Below are 18,433 nucleotides of genomic sequence, written 5' to 3'. Positions count from 1 at the left end.
TGGGTGTTTAGGGTAGAGAACAGATGTAAACAATGTACTTGGGAGGTGATGTGACGTCGGATCTGCGGGCGATCTATTGGTGTGGGTGATCAGATTGCCCGCAAGGGGCAGGTTAGGGGCTGATTGATGGGTGGCAGTGACAGGGGGTGATTGATGGGTGGCAGTGACAGGGGGTGATTGATGGGTGATAGGTGATTGACAGGTGATCAGTGGGTTTTTACAGGGAAGAACAGATGTAAATAATGCACTGGCGAATTGATAAGGGGGGGTCTGAGGGCAATCTGAGCGTGTGGGCGGGTGATTGGGTGCCCACAAGGGGCAGATTAGGGTCTAATCTGATGGGTAACAGTGACAGGTGGTGATAGGGGGTGATTGATGGGTAATTAGTGGGTGTTTAGAGGAGAGAACAGATGTAAACACTGCACTTGGGAGGTGATCTGATGTCGGATCTGCTGGCAATCTATTGGTGTGGGTGGGTGATCAGATTGCCCATAAGGGGCGGGTTAGGGGCTGATTGATGGGTGGCAGTGACAGGGGGTGATTGATGGGTGGCAGTGACAGGGGGTGATTGATGGGTGATAGGTGATTGACAGGTGATCAGTGGGTTTTTACAGGGAAGAACAGATGTAAATAATGCACTGGCGAACTGATAAGGGGGGGTCTGAGGGCAATCTGAGCGTGTGGGCGGGTGATTGGGTGCCCGCAAGGGGCAGATTAGGGTCTAATCTGATGGGTAACAGTGACAGGTGGTGATAGGGGGTGATTGATGGGTAATTAGTGGGTGTTTAGAGGAGAGAACAGATGTAAACACTGCACTTGGGAGGTGATCTGATGTCGGATCTGCTGGCAATCTATTGGTGTGGGTGGGTGATCAGATTGCCCACAAGGGGCGGGTTAGGGGCTGATTGATGGGTGGCAGTGACAGGGGGTGATTGACGGTGATTGGCAGGTGATCAGTGGGTTATTACAGGGGGGATAGAGGCATACAGTACACAGGGGGGGGGGGTCGGGGGGGTCTGGGGAGAATCTGAGGGGTGGGGGGGTGATCAGGAGGGAGCAGGGGGCAGTTTAGGGTAAAAAAGAAAATAGCGTTGACAGATAGTGACAGGGAGTGATTGATGGTTGATTAGGGGGGTGACTGGGTGCAAACAGTGGTCTGGGGGGTGGGCAGGGGGGGTCTGAGGGGTGCTGTGGGCGATCAGGGGGCAGGGGGGGAATCAGTGTGCTTGGGTGCAGACTAGGGTGGCTGCAGCCTGCCCTGGTGGTCCCTCGGACACTGGGACCACCAGGGCAGGAGGCAGCCTGTATAATAGGCTTTGTATACATTACAAAGCCTATTATACACTTTACATGCGGCGATCCGGGTGCTAGTAACCCGCTGGCGCTTCTGAACGGCCGGCGGGTTACAGCGCGAGGGGGGCGGAGCCAGTCGCCGGCGGCTGATCGCGTCACGAATGACGAAATCGCCGCATAACCACACCCGCCTCCGCCGATGGGCGTATTGCGGTCGTTTAGGCCCAGTCTTTGCCGCCGCCCATCGGCTGGGGGCGGTCGGCAAGTGGTTAAAAAGGATTTGTAATGTAACAATATCCTGCTGGGGGATACTTACCTCGGGAGGGGGGGGAGCCTCTGGATTCTAACGAGGCTTCCCCGTCCTCCGGTGGCCCCACAATCCAGCGCTGTATCCATGTGAAGTGTGGCAAGGTAAATATTTCCCTACCGTGATCCTGCGCAGGCGCACTTGCGGCTCTTCATTTGGGTAAGGCAGAAAAAAGCCGAACCCGATCGTATCCACTGTACTGCGCAGGTGCGGTTCCTTTGCACCTGCGCAGTAGAACGGATATGATCAGGCTCTGCTATTTCTGCTTAGCCTGAACAAAGAGCCGCTAGTGCGCCTGCACAGGATCCCGGAGAGGTACAGTACAGAACAAAAGTTTGGACACACCTTCTCATTCAAAGAGTTTTCTTTATTTTCATGGCTATGAACATTGTAGATTCACACTGAAGGCATCCAAACTATGAATTAACACATGCGGAAGTATTGTTCATAACTGAAAAGTGTGAAACAACTGAAAATATGTCATATTCTAGGTTCTTCAAAGTAGCCATCTTTTGCTTTGATTACTGCTTTGCACACTCTTGGCATTCATAGTTTGTATGCCTTCAGTGTGAATCTACAATGTTCATAGTCATGAAAATAAAGAAAACTCTTTGAATGAGAAAGTGTGTCCAAACTTTTGGTCTGTACTGTAAATAAATGTTCTCTTGTCAAGCTTGTCCGGGGGCGTCAGCGCTGGATTCCTGCAGGCTTCAGAGGTTGGGGAAGCCTCATTGGGACCCTGAAGCTTCCCTCTCCTAAAGGTAAGTATCCCCCGGAGAGGAATTTTTACATTAGTCTCCTTAAATATACCTAGCGGAAGTAATATACCTGTACCTAGCGGAAGTCTGTCTCTTCCAGCAGTGATATGTGGGCTATGGTGGTGTGGTGTATTTTTTACATGTGGCTGTGTGCGTCTCTAGCTTACATCAGTCATACGTGGGTTATAGTGGTGCAGGGTATACTTTACACGTGGCTGTGTGTTTCTTCTAGAAGTGATATGTGGGCTATGGTGGTGCAATGTATTCCTAAAGGTGGCCACACACCATACAATAAAATGATCAGATTTTACAGTCATTCGATAAAAACAATCGTATCTCTCGAAAAAAGCGAAAGCTTTTTTTTCATTCGACTCAAAAATCCGATCGGATTTCCCGTTTCTTTTCGATTTAAATCGATCCGGAACGCCAGATAATTCTCTTCAATTTCTACTAAAGATTGTATGGTGTGTGTTGGATTGTTAATTTATTAATATACACACCCTAGCAATTTTCTCTGAGTTTCCAATCATTTTTATCATAATTGGGTAAAAATTGAACATAGGTGTGTGGTACATTGGTCATATTTTTGAAATGTTACAATCAGTCAGAAAAATTGATTGCAATTCTTAAATTAAACAGATATTTAAAAAATTGTATGGTGTGTGGCCACCTTAATGGTGACCACTAATGATCCAATCTTTTTCATCCAATCTTACCAAATCTATGTAGTATAAAGGTAAATTGAGTGCATATACTGAATGGATACTTCAGGCAGTTTCTTTATATTACATAGAAGTGGTAAGATTGGATCATTAGTGGCCACCTTTTACACGTGGCTGTTTGTGTCTCTTCCAGCAATGATATGTGGGCTATGGTGGTGCAGGGCATACTTTACTTGTGGCTATGTGTGTCTCTTACATCAGTGATATGTGGGCTATGGTGGTGCAGGGCATACTTTACTTGTGGCTATGTGTGTCTCTTACATCGGTGATATGTGGGTTATGGTGGTGCGGTGTATTCTTTAGATGTGGCTGTGTGTGTCTTACAGCAGTGATCTATGGGCTATGGTGGTAGGGTGTATTCTTTAACCACTTAGCCTACAGTGTTGTTTCACCTTATGCATCTGAGCAATTTTCACCTCATTCATTTGCCTATAACTTTATCACTACTTATCACAATTAATTGATCTATATCTTGTTTTTTCTGCCACCATTTAGGCTTTCTTTGGGTGGTACATTTTTCTAAGAATTATTTTATTCTAAATCCATTTTAACAGTAGGATTAAGAAAGAAATGGAGAAAAAAAATCATTATTTTTCAGTTTTTGGCCATTAAAGTTTTAAATTAATACATGCTTCCGTAATTAAAACCCACATATTTCATTTGCCCATTTGTCCCGGTTATTACACCATTTAAATTATGTCTGGCGCCCATATTTTATTTGGAAATAAAGGTGCATTTTTTAAGTTGTGTCGCCCATCGCTTATTACAAGTCCATAATTTAAAAAATAACAGTAATATACCTTACTACATACATATTAGAAAAGTTTAGTCCCTAAGGTAGCCATTTATGTAAAATATATATTTATATTTATTTTGTACAAACATTTTTTGGTGTAGCTATTGGGGAGTGTGGAAGGTAAGGGACTATTTGTAACAGTAAAAAAAAGTTATTATCTGGAAATTTTTATTTCCAGATGTAATTTTACTCGGAGCCTTCTTCTGCATGCATAGTATTAGTACGCAAGCGGAAGTAAAGCGTAGATGGGGCAGAAGGGGATTTATGAAAGACGGAGCCATCTCGCTGACGGTGTTGGTCTTTCATACGGGGACTTGGATCAATCCGGGCTAACGGAATGCGGCGATAACGCACGCCTGGCGCAGCGGCAGCAGGGCCAGGTATCTGGACGGATATGTCTCTCTTTCTCTCTCTTTCCCCCTCCATCTCTATGGTGGTGCACTGTATTCTTTACATGTGGCTGTGTGTCTTCCAACAGTGCTGACTTTTTTTTTGGGTGCGGTATTCCCTATACATATTGCCTGTATGTGGCTCTACCAGTAGTAATATGTGAGCTGTAGTTGTCTCCGGTATCACTCACTACTACATTTATGTGTCTTGTTCAGGTTATCCCTAAGGACTATAAGACGATGGCCGCTCTGGCCAAGGCCATTGAGAAGAACGTTTTGTTTGCTCACCTGGATGACAACGAGCGCAGGTGAGATTCGGGTGCGAGGCCCTCTGCTGGTCATGCTGGCACAGTATATTTATTTATGAAAAGGATTATGCAGGTTATGCACTTGTATATGTTGCGATGAGTCTGCTCTAGAAAGGCTCTGTACAGTGTGTGCAATGTAGCCTCTCCAGAAAGCCCAGTGCACGCCATGCAGGTAGCGAGCCAGAAAGCATGCTATACAGGCAGTTGAAGGACATCTCCAGTGAAATAAAGTAGACCATTAAAGTGGTGAGAAACTCAGCATTTCCTCTTTGCTCTAAAAGATTATTTACAGCATAAAATCTACTACCACACAAAAAACATTTGTAGCACAACAGCATTCAAACTGTTGAACACAGCACTTTGTTCTTCAATGGGAAGCTCCTTGCTTCAGGGGGCAGCTTCTCACCACATTCGATGAGGTGATAACATTACCTTTTGTTTACATTCCTTTGTCAGATACATTTAGTAAACCTTGAAACTGAGCTGTACTGAGCTGAGAAGCCGAAAGAGCGGAGAAGTGATCACTAGATAGATTTTAATATATACATACAGCTGCTATGCAATAAAATGCAATGGCCGCTTTCAGTGCAGATAAACTGTACTAAGGGAATTTGGAATTTGTAGGCAGACAGTACTACTTGTGCACAAAAGCAAATATGATAATTGTATGGGTGGAAAGTAAGAAAACACATTTTTACTGAATGTTATTTAGTTCTATCTGACAGAACTGACAGGTTTTTGACTAGTCCATCTCCTCGTGTGGGATTCTCTGGGTTTTCTTTGTTTTCAAAAGCATTTCCTGAACGGCAATTTAACTGCTACAATGGCGAGATACCAGCCAGCCTCCCTGCTTTATTGCACACTGTTTTGCCAGTTAGGGAATGCTTTTGAAAACAAAGAAAACCTTGAGAAACTCCCATGAGGAGATGGACTAATCCAAAACCCATCAGTTCTCTCAGATTTTAACTGCTTCCTTTTTTTTTCGCTGGAGTGGTCTTTGAATAATTGTAATTATTGTGGCCCATTTACAGTACTCCTCTTATGCTCTTTTCTTTCTGTTCCAGTGACATCTTTGATGCCATGTTTTCTGTCACATACATTGCTGGAGAGGCGGTCATCCAGCAGGGTGAGTGAGATATTCAGCCTACTATCAAGGGGTTCAATGGCTGGTGTTGTACAGGAACATCTACTACTGGAGCTTGCTCTCATCTGGATGTAATATAACAGAGTAACCAAGCAGCTCAGGGTGACCCAAACTACTAGGAATGTATAGGGGGATAAAAGAGACCAAAAAGCCCTCCTACTAAAAAAAGCAAAGCTTGGTGTATTTGCCTTCTTAAAACAGAAGGAAATCTGCAATAATTCAGCTATAAGTGAACATTTGTGGTTACCCACAATGCACGACTACTGAATATGCAAATTATCCCTTTTCGCCCTTGGTAAGCCAAGCAAGCATCCAGAACCGCTGGTGTATAACAAGCCTATAGCTTTATATTTTACACAGCCATATCAAACCCACATGTAGACAGCCTGTTTCAGACTTTTGGTCCTCATCAGTACATGTCAGGGGTTGATAAGGCTGTATGAGATGGGGCTTGGACCAGTACAACACAGTAACCAAGCAGATGTAGTATGAGAGTCTATAGTCAAGACGGAAGCATACCATCAGCAGAGCGTTTTTGTTGCTGCGCATTGTATTTAGGACATACTATAGTATTTGATGGGATTTTATACTGAGTGGTCCTGTTTGCAGTCCATCTCAGTAAATGCTGTTATTAGAGTGTCATATTAGAGTATACATTTGCATTGACTACACTACTGGAAGATGTTGGGGTGTTCTACTAAGCAGGGCTGTGGAGTCAGAGCAATTTTTGGGTACCTGGAGTCTGAGGTTTCATAAACTGAGGCGGCTGAGTCGGACAATTTTTTTTTACCATTTTCACAGCCCTGGTAGGTATTAGACTGAGGAGTCGGAGCAATTTTGAGCACCTGGAGTCATTGGTTTTATAAACTGAGGAGTCGGAGTCAGATAATTTTTGTACCTACTCCACAGCCTTGAAAAGGTCAGCATGGTGGCGTAATACTGAGGCATACGATTCACAGGTTGCTATTTTGGAGTTTAGGATTTCTGTATGTGATTAGCAGGGTGATCTATTGGAGATACCATTAGCAGGGTGTTGGGGCGTAGTGTCAGCCGAGTGGTGTAGCACTGCGGCATACTATTAGCATGGTGTTACACTGAGATGTACAGTAAGTGGAGTATTTGGGGAGATTGTTAGGGTGTCACATTAGGGTCTATTGTCATTGGGGCATAGTTCTGTGGAATACCTGTAGCAGGATATTCTACTGAAAGGTAATGTCAGTGGGTGATATTATTTGCATATTAGAGTGTAGTGTTAAGAGGGTGGTGTAGTACAAGAGGATACTTACAACAGGGCGTTGCGCTGAGGTGCAGTATTGGGAGTTGTAAGCAGGTGGTTGTATTGGAGTATAGAGTCAATGTTCAAAATTTTGGGGAATACTATTCGCAGGGTGGGCTATACCATTTGCAGTGTTATATAGGGGTGCAGTGTCAGTGAGACTTAGCATTCAGGGATACAATCATCAGAGTTCATAATTGATTGTAGCATAACAAGCTTTCTTGTCCTTGCAGGAGATGAAGGGGATAATTTCTATGTCGTAGACCAGGGCGAGATGGATGTGAGTATTTGGGGCAAGCATGATCGCACTTTGTGTTGCCTGCATTAAAGTAACATGACGTACATCATAATCTGTATTTTTCATTTCTGAAGGCATGCGTTTACCACTCGCTCCTCCCAAGTCTAAAGGTGCATACACTGTAACGACTCTCCCAACACCCCCAAGTGTGGCCAATGTAGCAAGCCCTCTCCAATCTCCCATGCCAAATGTAGCCAAGAGAGTGAACCCCCCCCCCCCCCCACTACCAACAGGTCTCCCTCTCTCTCCTCCCTATATGTAGAGTAGCACGGCAGAGCCGACATCCCTGCTTTAGTGCTGAGTATTCTATTCTTTTCTTCGCTAAAGTCATTCACAGTGCTGCAGCATATACCTCAGTACAGCTCCCAATGCTTGTCACGTGACATGCAGTAGAACCTTACAGAGGAATTCAATACAGTGGGCGGCAGAAGAGGAGGAGAGTTCCCAGCGCTGGAGCAGATATATCTGCTCCCCTTGATCCACCCCCTCCAGCTGATGTGCTCCCCCTCCCTGTGTAGTTTTTGGTAGCGCAGTGGCTGCCAAAGTTACCTGTCCCTCTGAGCGCCATCCTTTTCTTTCTCCGGTCCCCATGTCTGCTCTGCTTTCATACTCCCCTCTCAGTATCCTCATGTGTGGAGAGCAGGGCAGACACATAAGACTACTGAAGGGCGATGATTGTGGTGGCAGGTTCAAATAACTAGGACAGCAGTTCTGCTGCCAGCCCTGGAGAGGGAGAGATAAACCCCTCAGCCCTCTTATTGGTTAAGTCAGTCCGCGTGGCTTCTCATCATCAGAGGTTATTCTGTTTAACCTTAATTCTCCTATGATGAATACTGGGTAGAGTAGATTTTCCTAAGGTTAAATGGGTTGTCTTGCAGGTATACGTCAACAATGAGTGGATGACCAGTATCGGTGAGGGCGGCAGCTTCGGAGAATTGGCATTAATCTACGGAACACCCAGAGCTGCCACTGTGAAGGCCAAAACCAATGTGAAGTTGTGGGGCATTGACCGGGACAGTTACAGGAGGATCCTTATGGTAAATTATGTGTATACCGTTAGCCATTGCTAGGGCTAATGACGGCCATGGCAATCTTTTGACTTTTATTTCCGTTTCAGGGGAGCACTTTACGAAAGCGAAAGATGTATGAAGAATTCCTCAGCAAAGTCTCTATTCTGGGTGAGTGGCTGGTTTCTGTCTATATCAGGTCCACTGTTGGTTCTTCTCCCCTGGGTTAGTGGCTGACCTCTCCCTTCAAGCAAGTGGTTATTTCATACCTTCTGGAACAGTGCTTGGCTCCTTCTAGGCTTGCCCTTATTTTGTTTGCTTTTCCTCCTGATGGGACTGACTTGCCTCGATGAAGATCAGGCTATTTTATTTTTCTTCTTTTTGTCTGGGCCAACTCAAGATGGTATCAAAGTGCTTTAGTCCTCTTTAACCACTTGAGGACCCACCCTTTACCCCCCCTTAAGGACCAGCGCTGTTTGAAGGGATCTGTGCTGGGTGGGCTCTGCAGCCCCCAGCACAGATCAGAGGGCACGCAGAGCGATCAGATCGCCCCCCTTTTTTCCCCCCCCCTATGGGGATGATGTGCAGGGGGGGTCTGATCGCTCCTGCGTGCAGGCTAGTTGCGGGGGGCACCTCAAAGCCCCCCTCCGTGGCGACATTCTCCCCCTCCCTCTCCTACCTCTCCCTCCCGGAGATCAGGGCTGCACAGGACGCTATCCGTCCTGTGCAGCCAGTGACAGGACGTCCCCTGTCACATGGAGGCGATCCCCGGCCGCTGATTGGCCGGGGATCGCCGATCTGCCTTACGGCGCTGCTGCGCAGCAGCGCCGTACAATGTAAACAAAGCGGATTATTTCCGCTTGTGTTTACATTTAGCCTGCGAGCCGCCATCGGCAGCCCGCAGGCTATTCACGGAGCCCCCCGCCGTGATTTGACAGGAAGCAGCCGCTCGCGCGAGCGGCTGCTTCCTAATTAATCAGCCTGCAGCTGGCGACGCAGTACTGCGTCGCTGGTCCTGCAGCTGCCACTTTGCCGACGCGCGGTATGAGTGCGCGGTCGGCAAGTGGTTAATGAGTTTCTCCTTCTAGGACTCCAAACACCAGCATCAGTGCCAGAATTAAGTCACTCTAGTGTTTCCTTTACAGATTGGAACCCTGAGCAGTTGGTGCAAGGGAAGTTTGGCATTCATTCATCTGCGATTTATTGTCTCTTCTTCAGAGTCTCTGGACAAGTGGGAGCGGCTGACTGTAGCAGATGCTCTAGAGCCTGTTCAGTTTGAGGATGGACAGAAGATTGTGGTGCAGGGTGAGCCTGGTGATGAGTTCTTCATTATCTTGGAGGTAAGACCCTCAGTTGTCTCCTGGTCTCCTCGATCTTGTTGGTGGACTGTAGCTGACTGTCCCTTCCTGTGGTTCTGCAGGGTACGGCTGCCGTGCTCCAGCGTCGCTCTGAGAATGAGGAGTTTGTGGAAGTCGGTCGGCTAGGGCCTTCCGATTACTTTGGTAAGTTGGCAAGAAACTGCTTTGAAGTTCACGGAGTAGTAGTTTTTCTTTATCCCTGTGAAACAACCTAGTTATTGGTTTCTGAAAATGCGAGGAGATGGTGCTATGCCTACAGCTGTCTTACAGTGGACTGAGCACAATTTTTAGCACCTAAGGTATCTCAAAAGCACATTTAAAATGCATACTAACAATGTGGCTTATCACAAAAAAAATGTAATTTTTACCTCATCCTTTTACATTTTAAGGGTTAATTACAGGCAACATTCTTCTACTTTCTCTATTTCCTCTGTTTGTAAGCAAGCCCTCTGCAAGCAGCAGAAAATAGAAGGCAGATAACAACTCTTCTAATTAGACTTAATTGCCCAGAAGCTGAGAGCAAACAACTCCTTCAGCATTAGGGAAGGGGGACGCTGTGCTTCAGATAACATAAGTCAGCAGCCCTTTCAGCTATTTGAAACTAGGAGCTGCTAAGATCCCTTTAACTACGCCAAGATTAAATGGAGTGGTCACACTGCTTTCATTGGTGGGCTAGATCTGTTCAGTCATGTGATATGTTCCGTTTTCTTTCCAGGTGAGATTGCTTTGCTGATGAACAGACCCCGAGCAGCCACGGTGGTGGCCCGTGGGCCCCTGAAGTGTGTGAAGCTGGACCGCCCACGCTTTGAACGGGTCCTGGGGCCTTGCTCTGACATCTTAAAGAGAAACATCCAGCAGTACAACAGCTTTGTGTCACTGTCCGTCTGAGTTGGTCTCCGGCCCTGTCCCTCCGGCACTGCACCGCTTTCCTCCGCTCCACGCCACTGACACAGGGACAAAGCCTTTTTTATTTCCTTTCCACCCTTCACATGTCTTCTGGTGCCACCCACTAGAGTGAGCTGAGTGGTTCTTGCAGTCACATGACCTATCGATCTGTATGGCTCGGGTCCCCCTTGGAGGGTCACTTTAGCCCAAGCTGACTTTGTATTTCTGCGACCGCTTCATTGTATGCAACTTGTGTGGTTGGTGTTTGTAGGGAGCACAGGGTGGGGGGAAGGGTGGGCTGACCTACCAATGGAAGGATTTATCTTGTTTCATTTTAGCGGCATTTGTGTTCCTCAGCGTGTAGATGGAGCCCCGACTGTCATTTCTTTGGTTGATATCCGATAACTTGTTCCATTTCCTTCCCGTAATATTACACATGTAACTTGCCCCCGCTGTAGATGACCGGGGCAAATGTGTTCCTTTTGGATCTATCACATGACCGAAGATTGCCATATCCTCCTTGGTTAAGGATGACAGTGGCACAGCGCCCTCTACAGAGGGAATATGGTAACCCAGCACCAATTCTTATAGAACAGCATCCTGCAGTGGCCCTGTACCATAGGCTATGGGTAGCGTGAGGCCTGCTTGGGGTGTTTAGGTAGAGCAGTGTCCTCTGGGATGAAGCGGCTGATTGGTTGTTCTGTGGCACGATGGTGGTTCCACGCAAATGTGGACAACCTTTTTTCATTTTAATGTTTCTGGTACAAATTTCACCCTCTGATCAAATGTTCCTCAGCATCTTGATGAGCCCCTAGATTTTTAATATATATTTTTATTTTAAATTCCTGCTTATTAATAAAGAGATGCCATTTCACAGGACGATTAGCGCTTTTTAATGCAGCAACGCTGGGCTCAGATTGGGTGATTGCCAGTTTCTGGTGGGTAATTTTTTGGGGGGGTGTAGTTGGGCATTTTCTGCACGTTCCCGCAGGATTCGACTGTAGATTTCTTATTTTCCGCTTTTCAACGTGTGTCTGCGTCTTACGTCCTGCTCTGTAGATCACCATGCCAGCCATCGGAGATTTGCGGAAGATCAGGTTGGGAAGGGGACGGCGGTAAAGGCATCCTCCCTGTTTTCTTTCCATCTTATGTGTGTGATTGGAAGACATGGCTGTCAGACAGGAACCGTAAAGTCAGATAAGAGGACCAGTTTTGTATTGTTAGCGGATTCTAGAAGTCTCACTTTATGTGCTGAAAACTATAAATATATAAATACATTTTCCTTTTATTAGAGATTCTCCTAAATGCAGGTTCAGCAATAAAGAGGATTTTCATTCTTATTCCGTTTGCTGTCTCTTCTTACAGGGTGTGTGTGTGTGTGTGTGTGTGTGTGTGTGTGTGTGTGTGTGTGTGTGTGTGTGTGTGTGTGTGTGTGTGTGTGTGTGTGTGTGTGTGTGTGTGTGTGTGTGTGTGTGTGTGTGTGTGTGTGTGTGTTTTGCGTGTGTGTGTGTGTGTTTTGCGTGTGTGTTTTGCGTGTGTGTGTGTGTTTTGCGTGTGTGTGTGTGTGTGTTTTGCGTGTGTGTGTGTGTGTTTTGCGTGTGTGTGTGTGTGTTTTGCGTGTGTGTGTGTTTTGCGTGTGTGTGTGTTTTGCGTGTGTGTGTGTTTTGCGTGTGTGTGTGTTTTGCTGCTGCTGGCTTACAAGTAACCTAAGATGAGTCTGATATGCCTGACTTACTTACAAGTAACCTAAGATGAGTCTGAGACTGCCATATGTATTTCCTTTTAACTATACCTGGCAGTCCTTTGTGGCATCGATAGGATCTGAAACAAGCATGCAGCTAATCTAGTCAGACTTCAGTCAGAGCACCTGATCTGCATTCTTGTTCAGGCTCTATGGCTTAATGTTTTAGAGGAAAGGGTTCAGTAGGGCAGCTAGGCAATTTGCTTTGTTTAAAACCCAATAAATAGGTCAACCTCACCTTAGGTTCCCTTTTAAGCAGTATTGGGTGCAGAGAAGCGAAAAGGTGCTGTAGTGGAAACAATAAACTGCAGAGGAGGAGAGCAATGTTGGGGAAAGTCGTGCACATGTGAGTAGGAAAAGTGGTGTTGGTGGCAGTGGTGTGAGTAGGTAGAAAGGAGTATTGCGTGGTGGTGCAGGTGAGCAGCTGGGAGTATTGGTGGCAAGGTGGTGAGGGTGGAGGTAAGGATTAGAGTTGAGGACAGGAGGGGGGGGGGGGGGTTGCTAGTGGCTGTGTGGTGTGGGTGGAGGTAAGTGGTAGTGTTGCGAGCAGTAGGGTCCTGGTGGCACAGGAAATTAGTGGTGTTGGTCACAGTAGGTTGCAGGTGGAGACGAGGAGTAGGGACCAGGAGATGGGGGGAAAGTAGTGGCGTTAGTGGCAGTTTGGTGTGGTTCAGGAAAGGGTCCTGGTGACAAGTAGGGGTGATCAGCAAATTCTTCCGTGTTGATGCAAATGTATGCAAATATATGCAGCTTGAAAATGGAACAATCAGTTTAAACCCAGGTTTAAATTGATTGGTCCTTTTTCAAGCTGCATATATTTGCTTAATTTTGAAAGTATTTGCATCTCATTGATCATCCCCAGTGACAAGGGAAAGTAGCGTTGTTGGTAGCAGTAGGTTGCGGATGGTGGTGAGGAGTGGTGTTGGGGACAAGTGGGTCCAGGTGAGGGTGGAAAGTAGTGGTGGTGTGGGCAGAGGTAAGTAGCAGTGTTGGGGCAGTAGGCTCCAGACAGGGGGAACAGTAGTGGTGCAGTTGGGATTGAGGAATAAGGTGCAGGTGCAGGTAGCCCCACTTATCAGTATGTTTGTCAAAGTGGAGTATGTCTTCTTCCTCGGCAACAATACATTGAAACAGAATAAACAGAAACTTATCCTACTATCTGGCAACAGTGCATGTCCTCAGCAGAAGTATATTTGCCAGAGGTAGTTTAAAGGGAGGCTTAAAGAGGAACTCCAGTGAACATTTTTACTGCTGGCAGGTGATGTAGCTGCTGTATGGTTTTTGGCAATTGGAAACAGCTGTAAACAGCTATTTCCCACAATGCAGCAAGGTTCACAGACAGGAAACTGCCAAGAGTACGTACGTTTCTTGTGGGAGTCACCACAATATCAGCCATACAGCGCTCCCTGATGCTCTGTTTGTGAAAAGGAATAGATTTCTCAGGTAAAAGGGGGTATCAGCTACTGATTGGGATAAAGTTCAATTCTTGGTCGGAGTTTCTCTTTAAGTGAGAGGCATATGGAGGCTGCTATATTTATTTTCTGTTAAACAATACCAGTTTGCTTGGCAGTCCTGCTGATTCTCCTGGCATCAGTAGTGGTTGAATGTGAAACAAGCATGCACCTAATCTTGTCAGAAATATCTGATCTGCATGCTTGTTCAGGGTCTATGACTAATAGTATTAGAAGCAGAGGATCAGCAGGGCTGCCAGGCAACTGGTGTTGTTCAAAATTGAATAGAAATGTCAGCCGCTCTATCCCTCTCACTTCAGGCTCCTTTGGATTTCACCTAGCCTCTTTATATTACTCCAGTAGAAGTAAATCACTACCCATGAAACAACTGTATGTCTACAATTGCTGCAAAAACACCACCAGCACCACATCCTGAAGAAGTATTAAATATTTCACACCCCCCCCCCCCCCTATTTCCACTCAGGTATTCACCCCAGCCGCATCAGATCTCCTCCAACATTTTTTTCCATATACCTCTTTGTAGCACTGTACTATTTCCGTCTCTTGTCACATTCATAAAATGTACTACCTAGGCCAAAGCTAAGATACAAAATAAGATACTTACTCTGTAACAAAAATGTCATCCTTTTTTCTACCATCCTACAAGTTCCTAAACCTATTCTAATGTGCTCTGGCTTACTGCAGCACTTTCTACTATCACCGTCACTGTAATAAATCAATGTATTTTTCCCCTGTCGGACTTTTCCCCTGTCGGACTTGTCGCCCTGTGTCTGGAAGGCTGCAACTTGTCGGTGCTGATCTGTTATGCACGCCCCTCTCCAGGCCCCTCTATGCACACTCCAGTGTGTGTGTTATTTACATAAGCCAGCAGCTTCTCTGCTCTCTTATCAGTGAAAGAAGAGAGCTGGATAGAAAATCCTTATCTGTTGGGCTGTGAAAGGAGCTGGCTGACACATACTGAGGAATTACAGACAGGGCAGAGCTGTCTGCAGGAAGAAATGATCAGCCTGTCACTAGTATTCAGTGGATGAGAGCTGCAGGGGACCGAAGGTAAACACTAAATGATCTCTTGAGATTCAAAAGGAAGGCTGTATACAGCCTGCTTGTGTATGGATGTATTCTCTATGTGTACATCAACTTACTTCCTGTTTTGGTGGCCATTTTGTTTGTTTATAAACAAAATTTTTAAAACTGTTTTTGACTACTTTTAATGCGATGGGGAGCGGCAAAATTGTGACAAAGAGTATTAGGAGATGTCCCTTAACGCACTGGTATGTTTACTTTTGTGCGATTTTAACAATACAGATTCTCTTTAAGAGAGGGAATCCTAAGGATCCTATTGAGGCTTTCCTCGCTATTCCTTGGTCCCCCATTGCTGAGCGCAGCCCCCTGTAAGATTAGTGACAAGGCATTGTTGCTAATCGCTTTGAAGCCACGCAGCTCCTCTTCCTATAGTGTGGCAGTGCAATAGCCGACCCAGACAGTCCGCGCAGTGAGCCTCTACCGCAGGCTCCATGCTACTGCGCGGCCGCGCTATAGGAAGAGGAGCTGCACGGCCCCGATGTGGAGGGGTGCTGCGCTCAGTAACGGGAGTACCGAGGGAAGCCTCAATAGGATCCTGAGGCTTCCCTCTCTTAAAGGGGTTCTGTGGGGGTTTCTGAAGAGAAAAACTGCCACTTACCTTGGGCTTCTATGAGCCCCATGCAGCGGTAATGTCCCACGACGTCCTGCTCCCATCCGCCGTTCCCCGCAGCCGGCACCGGGCTATTATTCGTCTGACATACAGACTAATAATGCGCGTTGCCGTGCCTCCGCTCGCGTCATCTGAGGCTTACTGCGCAGGCGCAGTACAACGGAGCCTTGTACTGCGCTTGCACAGTAAGCTTCCGATGACGCAGGCGGAAGTGAGCGGGTGCGCGGCCACTCTAGCGCAGCCGCAGTTGGATCCCATGCCGCTTAGACCGGGGCCGGCGGCAGAGAACGGCAAATGGGAGGAGGAAGGCATGGGATATTACCGCTGCACAGGGCTGATAGAAGCCCAAGGTAAGTGTCCGTTTTTCTCTTCCACAACCCCCCACAGAACTCCTTTAAAGAGACTCTGTAACAAATTTTTCAGCCTTAGTTCTTCTATCCTATAAGTTCCTATGCCTGTTCTAATCTGCTCTGGCTTACTGCAGTCTTTCCTAACTGCACTGTCTCTGTAATAAATCAATGTATCTTTCCTCTGTCCTGTTTGTCGGGCTAAAGCTTGATTGTGTCGAATGTGCAGGGCTGCTTGTGATTGGTAGAAGCGATACACACCCTCTGCAGGCCCCCTGCATACTCTGAATGACTCAGACACTATGCTTAGCTGAGCCTATTAGAAGCTGGTTAGTTTGTTTGTAAACACTGCCTAAAACTGTTAATTACAAGCCAGGATTGCAGCAGAGAGTGGCAGAAACAGCACAGAGGGGCACAGGAGAAAATAATGAATAGAATGGTATGCTTTTTATTGCAAGAATATTAGAGTACAGATTCTCTTTAAAGTAAACCAGAGACCTTCAAATGTAAAGATATTTTTTTCACTTACCCGGGGCTTTCTTCACCCCCATAAGCACGGGTGTGTCCCTCTACCTCCTACCGCAGTCCTCCGTTTCGCTGCAATCATCCCCGGTAACTGGTTCCGTCGCATCAGTTCGGGTCTAGAAGACCCAGACTGGACCTGACTGAGCAAGTTACCGGGGATGATTTGTGGCTGAACGGGAGACCGTGGGAGGACGGCGAGGGACACATCTGTGCTTATGGGGCTGGAGGAAGCCCTGGGTAAGTAAAAAAAATATTTACATTTGCAGGTCTCTGGTTTACTTTAAGGTAAGTATCTGATATTTTGATCCCAAGCTTTGGCTCTTGATCACTTTTAAAGGGGAACTTCGGCCTACACAAACATAGTGTCATTTAGTTACATTCGTTACGTTAACTAAAATAGATAGGTAATATAATCCCTTACCCACCGTTTTAAAAGAATAGGCTTGAAATCTCGAAATTCAAAATAAAAAATTTGCGCAAAAACAGCAGGAGGAGAACATCTGAAATCCCATCATGCTTTGCACAGCATCAGGGGAAAAAAGCCTGGGCAGTTTTCTTCTGTGCAGCTAAAATTGAGGCTTGGGTAAGAAAAACAAAGTTCTGATGCTGAGAAACTGTCAAAGAAACATCAGGCCTGTTCAGTGCTGCTGAGTAGATTTTTAGTCTGGAGGATCACTTTAAGCTTAGCATTTCCTGCAAGGGCTCATTCCCAGTGTTTTGATACTTAAGTTTTTAAACATAAAACTGGGGGATATTGAAAAAGTCAATTTTAGGATTAGGAGGATAGATATGATTGCTTATCACATCAATTTAATTAAAAGGAACCCGAGATGTGACATATTTGTTTCCTTTCAAACCATACCAGTTGCCTGGCAGTCCTGCTGATCTTTCTGGTCAGTAGGGTCTAAATCACACATATGAAACAACCATGCAGCTAAACTTGCCAGATTTGTCATAGACAACTCCTATGTATGCTTGTTCAGGGTATAAGGCTTAAAGAGAACCCGAGGCGAGGTTCTTACATCGCAATCCCCATACAGAGGCTGGGTCTGCCTATAGAGCCCAGCCTCTGTTGCTATTTTGCTTCCCCCAAAGCCCCCCCCCCTGCGCGCTGCGAGACCCCATAAAACACAGCTGCACTATGCGGCTGTGTTTACCTCACTAATGTCAGTCTCCGCTCTTCCCCGCCTCCTGAATCGCTCCGGTCCCCGCCCACGTCCCTTCCCTCCAATCTGTGGCGAGGGAAGGGATGTGGGCGGGGACCGGAGCGATTCAGGAGGCGGTGGAGCACGAGACTGGAATCAGTGAGGTAAACACAGCGCGCTGCGACACGCTGCGTGTCGACAGCGTGGCTGTGTTTTATGGGGTCTCACAGCGCGCAGGGTGGGCTTTGGAGGAAGCTACATAGCAACAGAGGCTGGGCTCTATAGGCAGACCCAGCCTCTGTATGGGGATTGCGATGTAAGAACCCCGCCTCGGGTTCTCTTTAAAGTATTAGAGGCAGAGGATCCGCAAGAGAGCCAGTCAATGTGCATTATTTAAAAGGAAATAAACATGTCAGCCTCCATATCCCTCTCACCTCAGGTTCTCTTTAATGTAAACGTGATGAAACTTGCAATTGGGCAAATCAAGAAAGGCAGGGAGTGCATTTGACTGGCTCAATACCAAGTTGCATACAATTTGCATCTCCCTGACCATCTCTGCTCTCCTGCACGAATGTACTGAGCAGCAGCTTCCACTCCTCAAAAGACCTGCATTTCTCTTCAGCAATATATATAATCTACCTCCCAAGAGTGGGGTGATCAATGATATGCAAATACTTATGCAATGTTTTATGCAAATATATGCAGCTTGAAAATGGACCAATCAAGTTCCACCCAGGTTTAAATTGATTGGTCCAATTTCAAGCTGCATATATTTCCACAAAAATGTACATACATTTGTATAAACTGGGATATATTTGCTTCTCATTGATCATCCCTACCCAAAGGAGATTTATTCCAGCCAGAAGTATCCCAAACCAGCAGCACTGGAATCTTTTGCCCCCTCTGGAAGAAGTGGTGTATTGCTCAAGCATCCATAATGTACCTACCCCTCTCATCAGAAGTACCTGT

General features: G+C 46.3%; 1 protein-coding gene across 2 annotated transcripts in view; it reads left to right on the top strand.

The window, feature by feature from the left end:
* LOC137541113 (cAMP-dependent protein kinase type I-alpha regulatory subunit-like) overlaps positions 1-11,881 on the top strand; it is a 132,204-nt gene extending 120,323 nt beyond the window's left edge. For both annotated transcript variants that reach the window (XM_068262262.1, XM_068262261.1), the window contains exons 4-11: positions 4,482-4,573; positions 5,638-5,699; positions 7,227-7,273; positions 8,170-8,328; positions 8,409-8,469; positions 9,517-9,638; positions 9,719-9,800; positions 10,372-11,881. In XM_068262262.1, the coding sequence (XP_068118363.1) occupies positions 4,482-4,573; positions 5,638-5,699; positions 7,227-7,273; positions 8,170-8,328; positions 8,409-8,469; positions 9,517-9,638; positions 9,719-9,800; positions 10,372-10,544 (798 nt within the window). In that variant the 3' untranslated portion in view covers positions 10,545-11,881. The remainder of the gene's footprint in view (positions 1-4,481; positions 4,574-5,637; positions 5,700-7,226; positions 7,274-8,169; positions 8,329-8,408; positions 8,470-9,516; positions 9,639-9,718; positions 9,801-10,371) is intronic.
* The last annotated feature ends 6,552 nt before the right edge of the window (positions 11,882-18,433 follow it).

The sequence above is a fragment of the Hyperolius riggenbachi genome, chromosome 12, assembly GCF_040937935.1.
Source record: "Hyperolius riggenbachi isolate aHypRig1 chromosome 12, aHypRig1.pri, whole genome shotgun sequence".
NCBI classification, from domain to species: domain Eukaryota; kingdom Metazoa; phylum Chordata; class Amphibia; order Anura; family Hyperoliidae; genus Hyperolius; species Hyperolius riggenbachi.
This window is presented reverse-complemented; position numbering and strand designations above follow the sequence as displayed.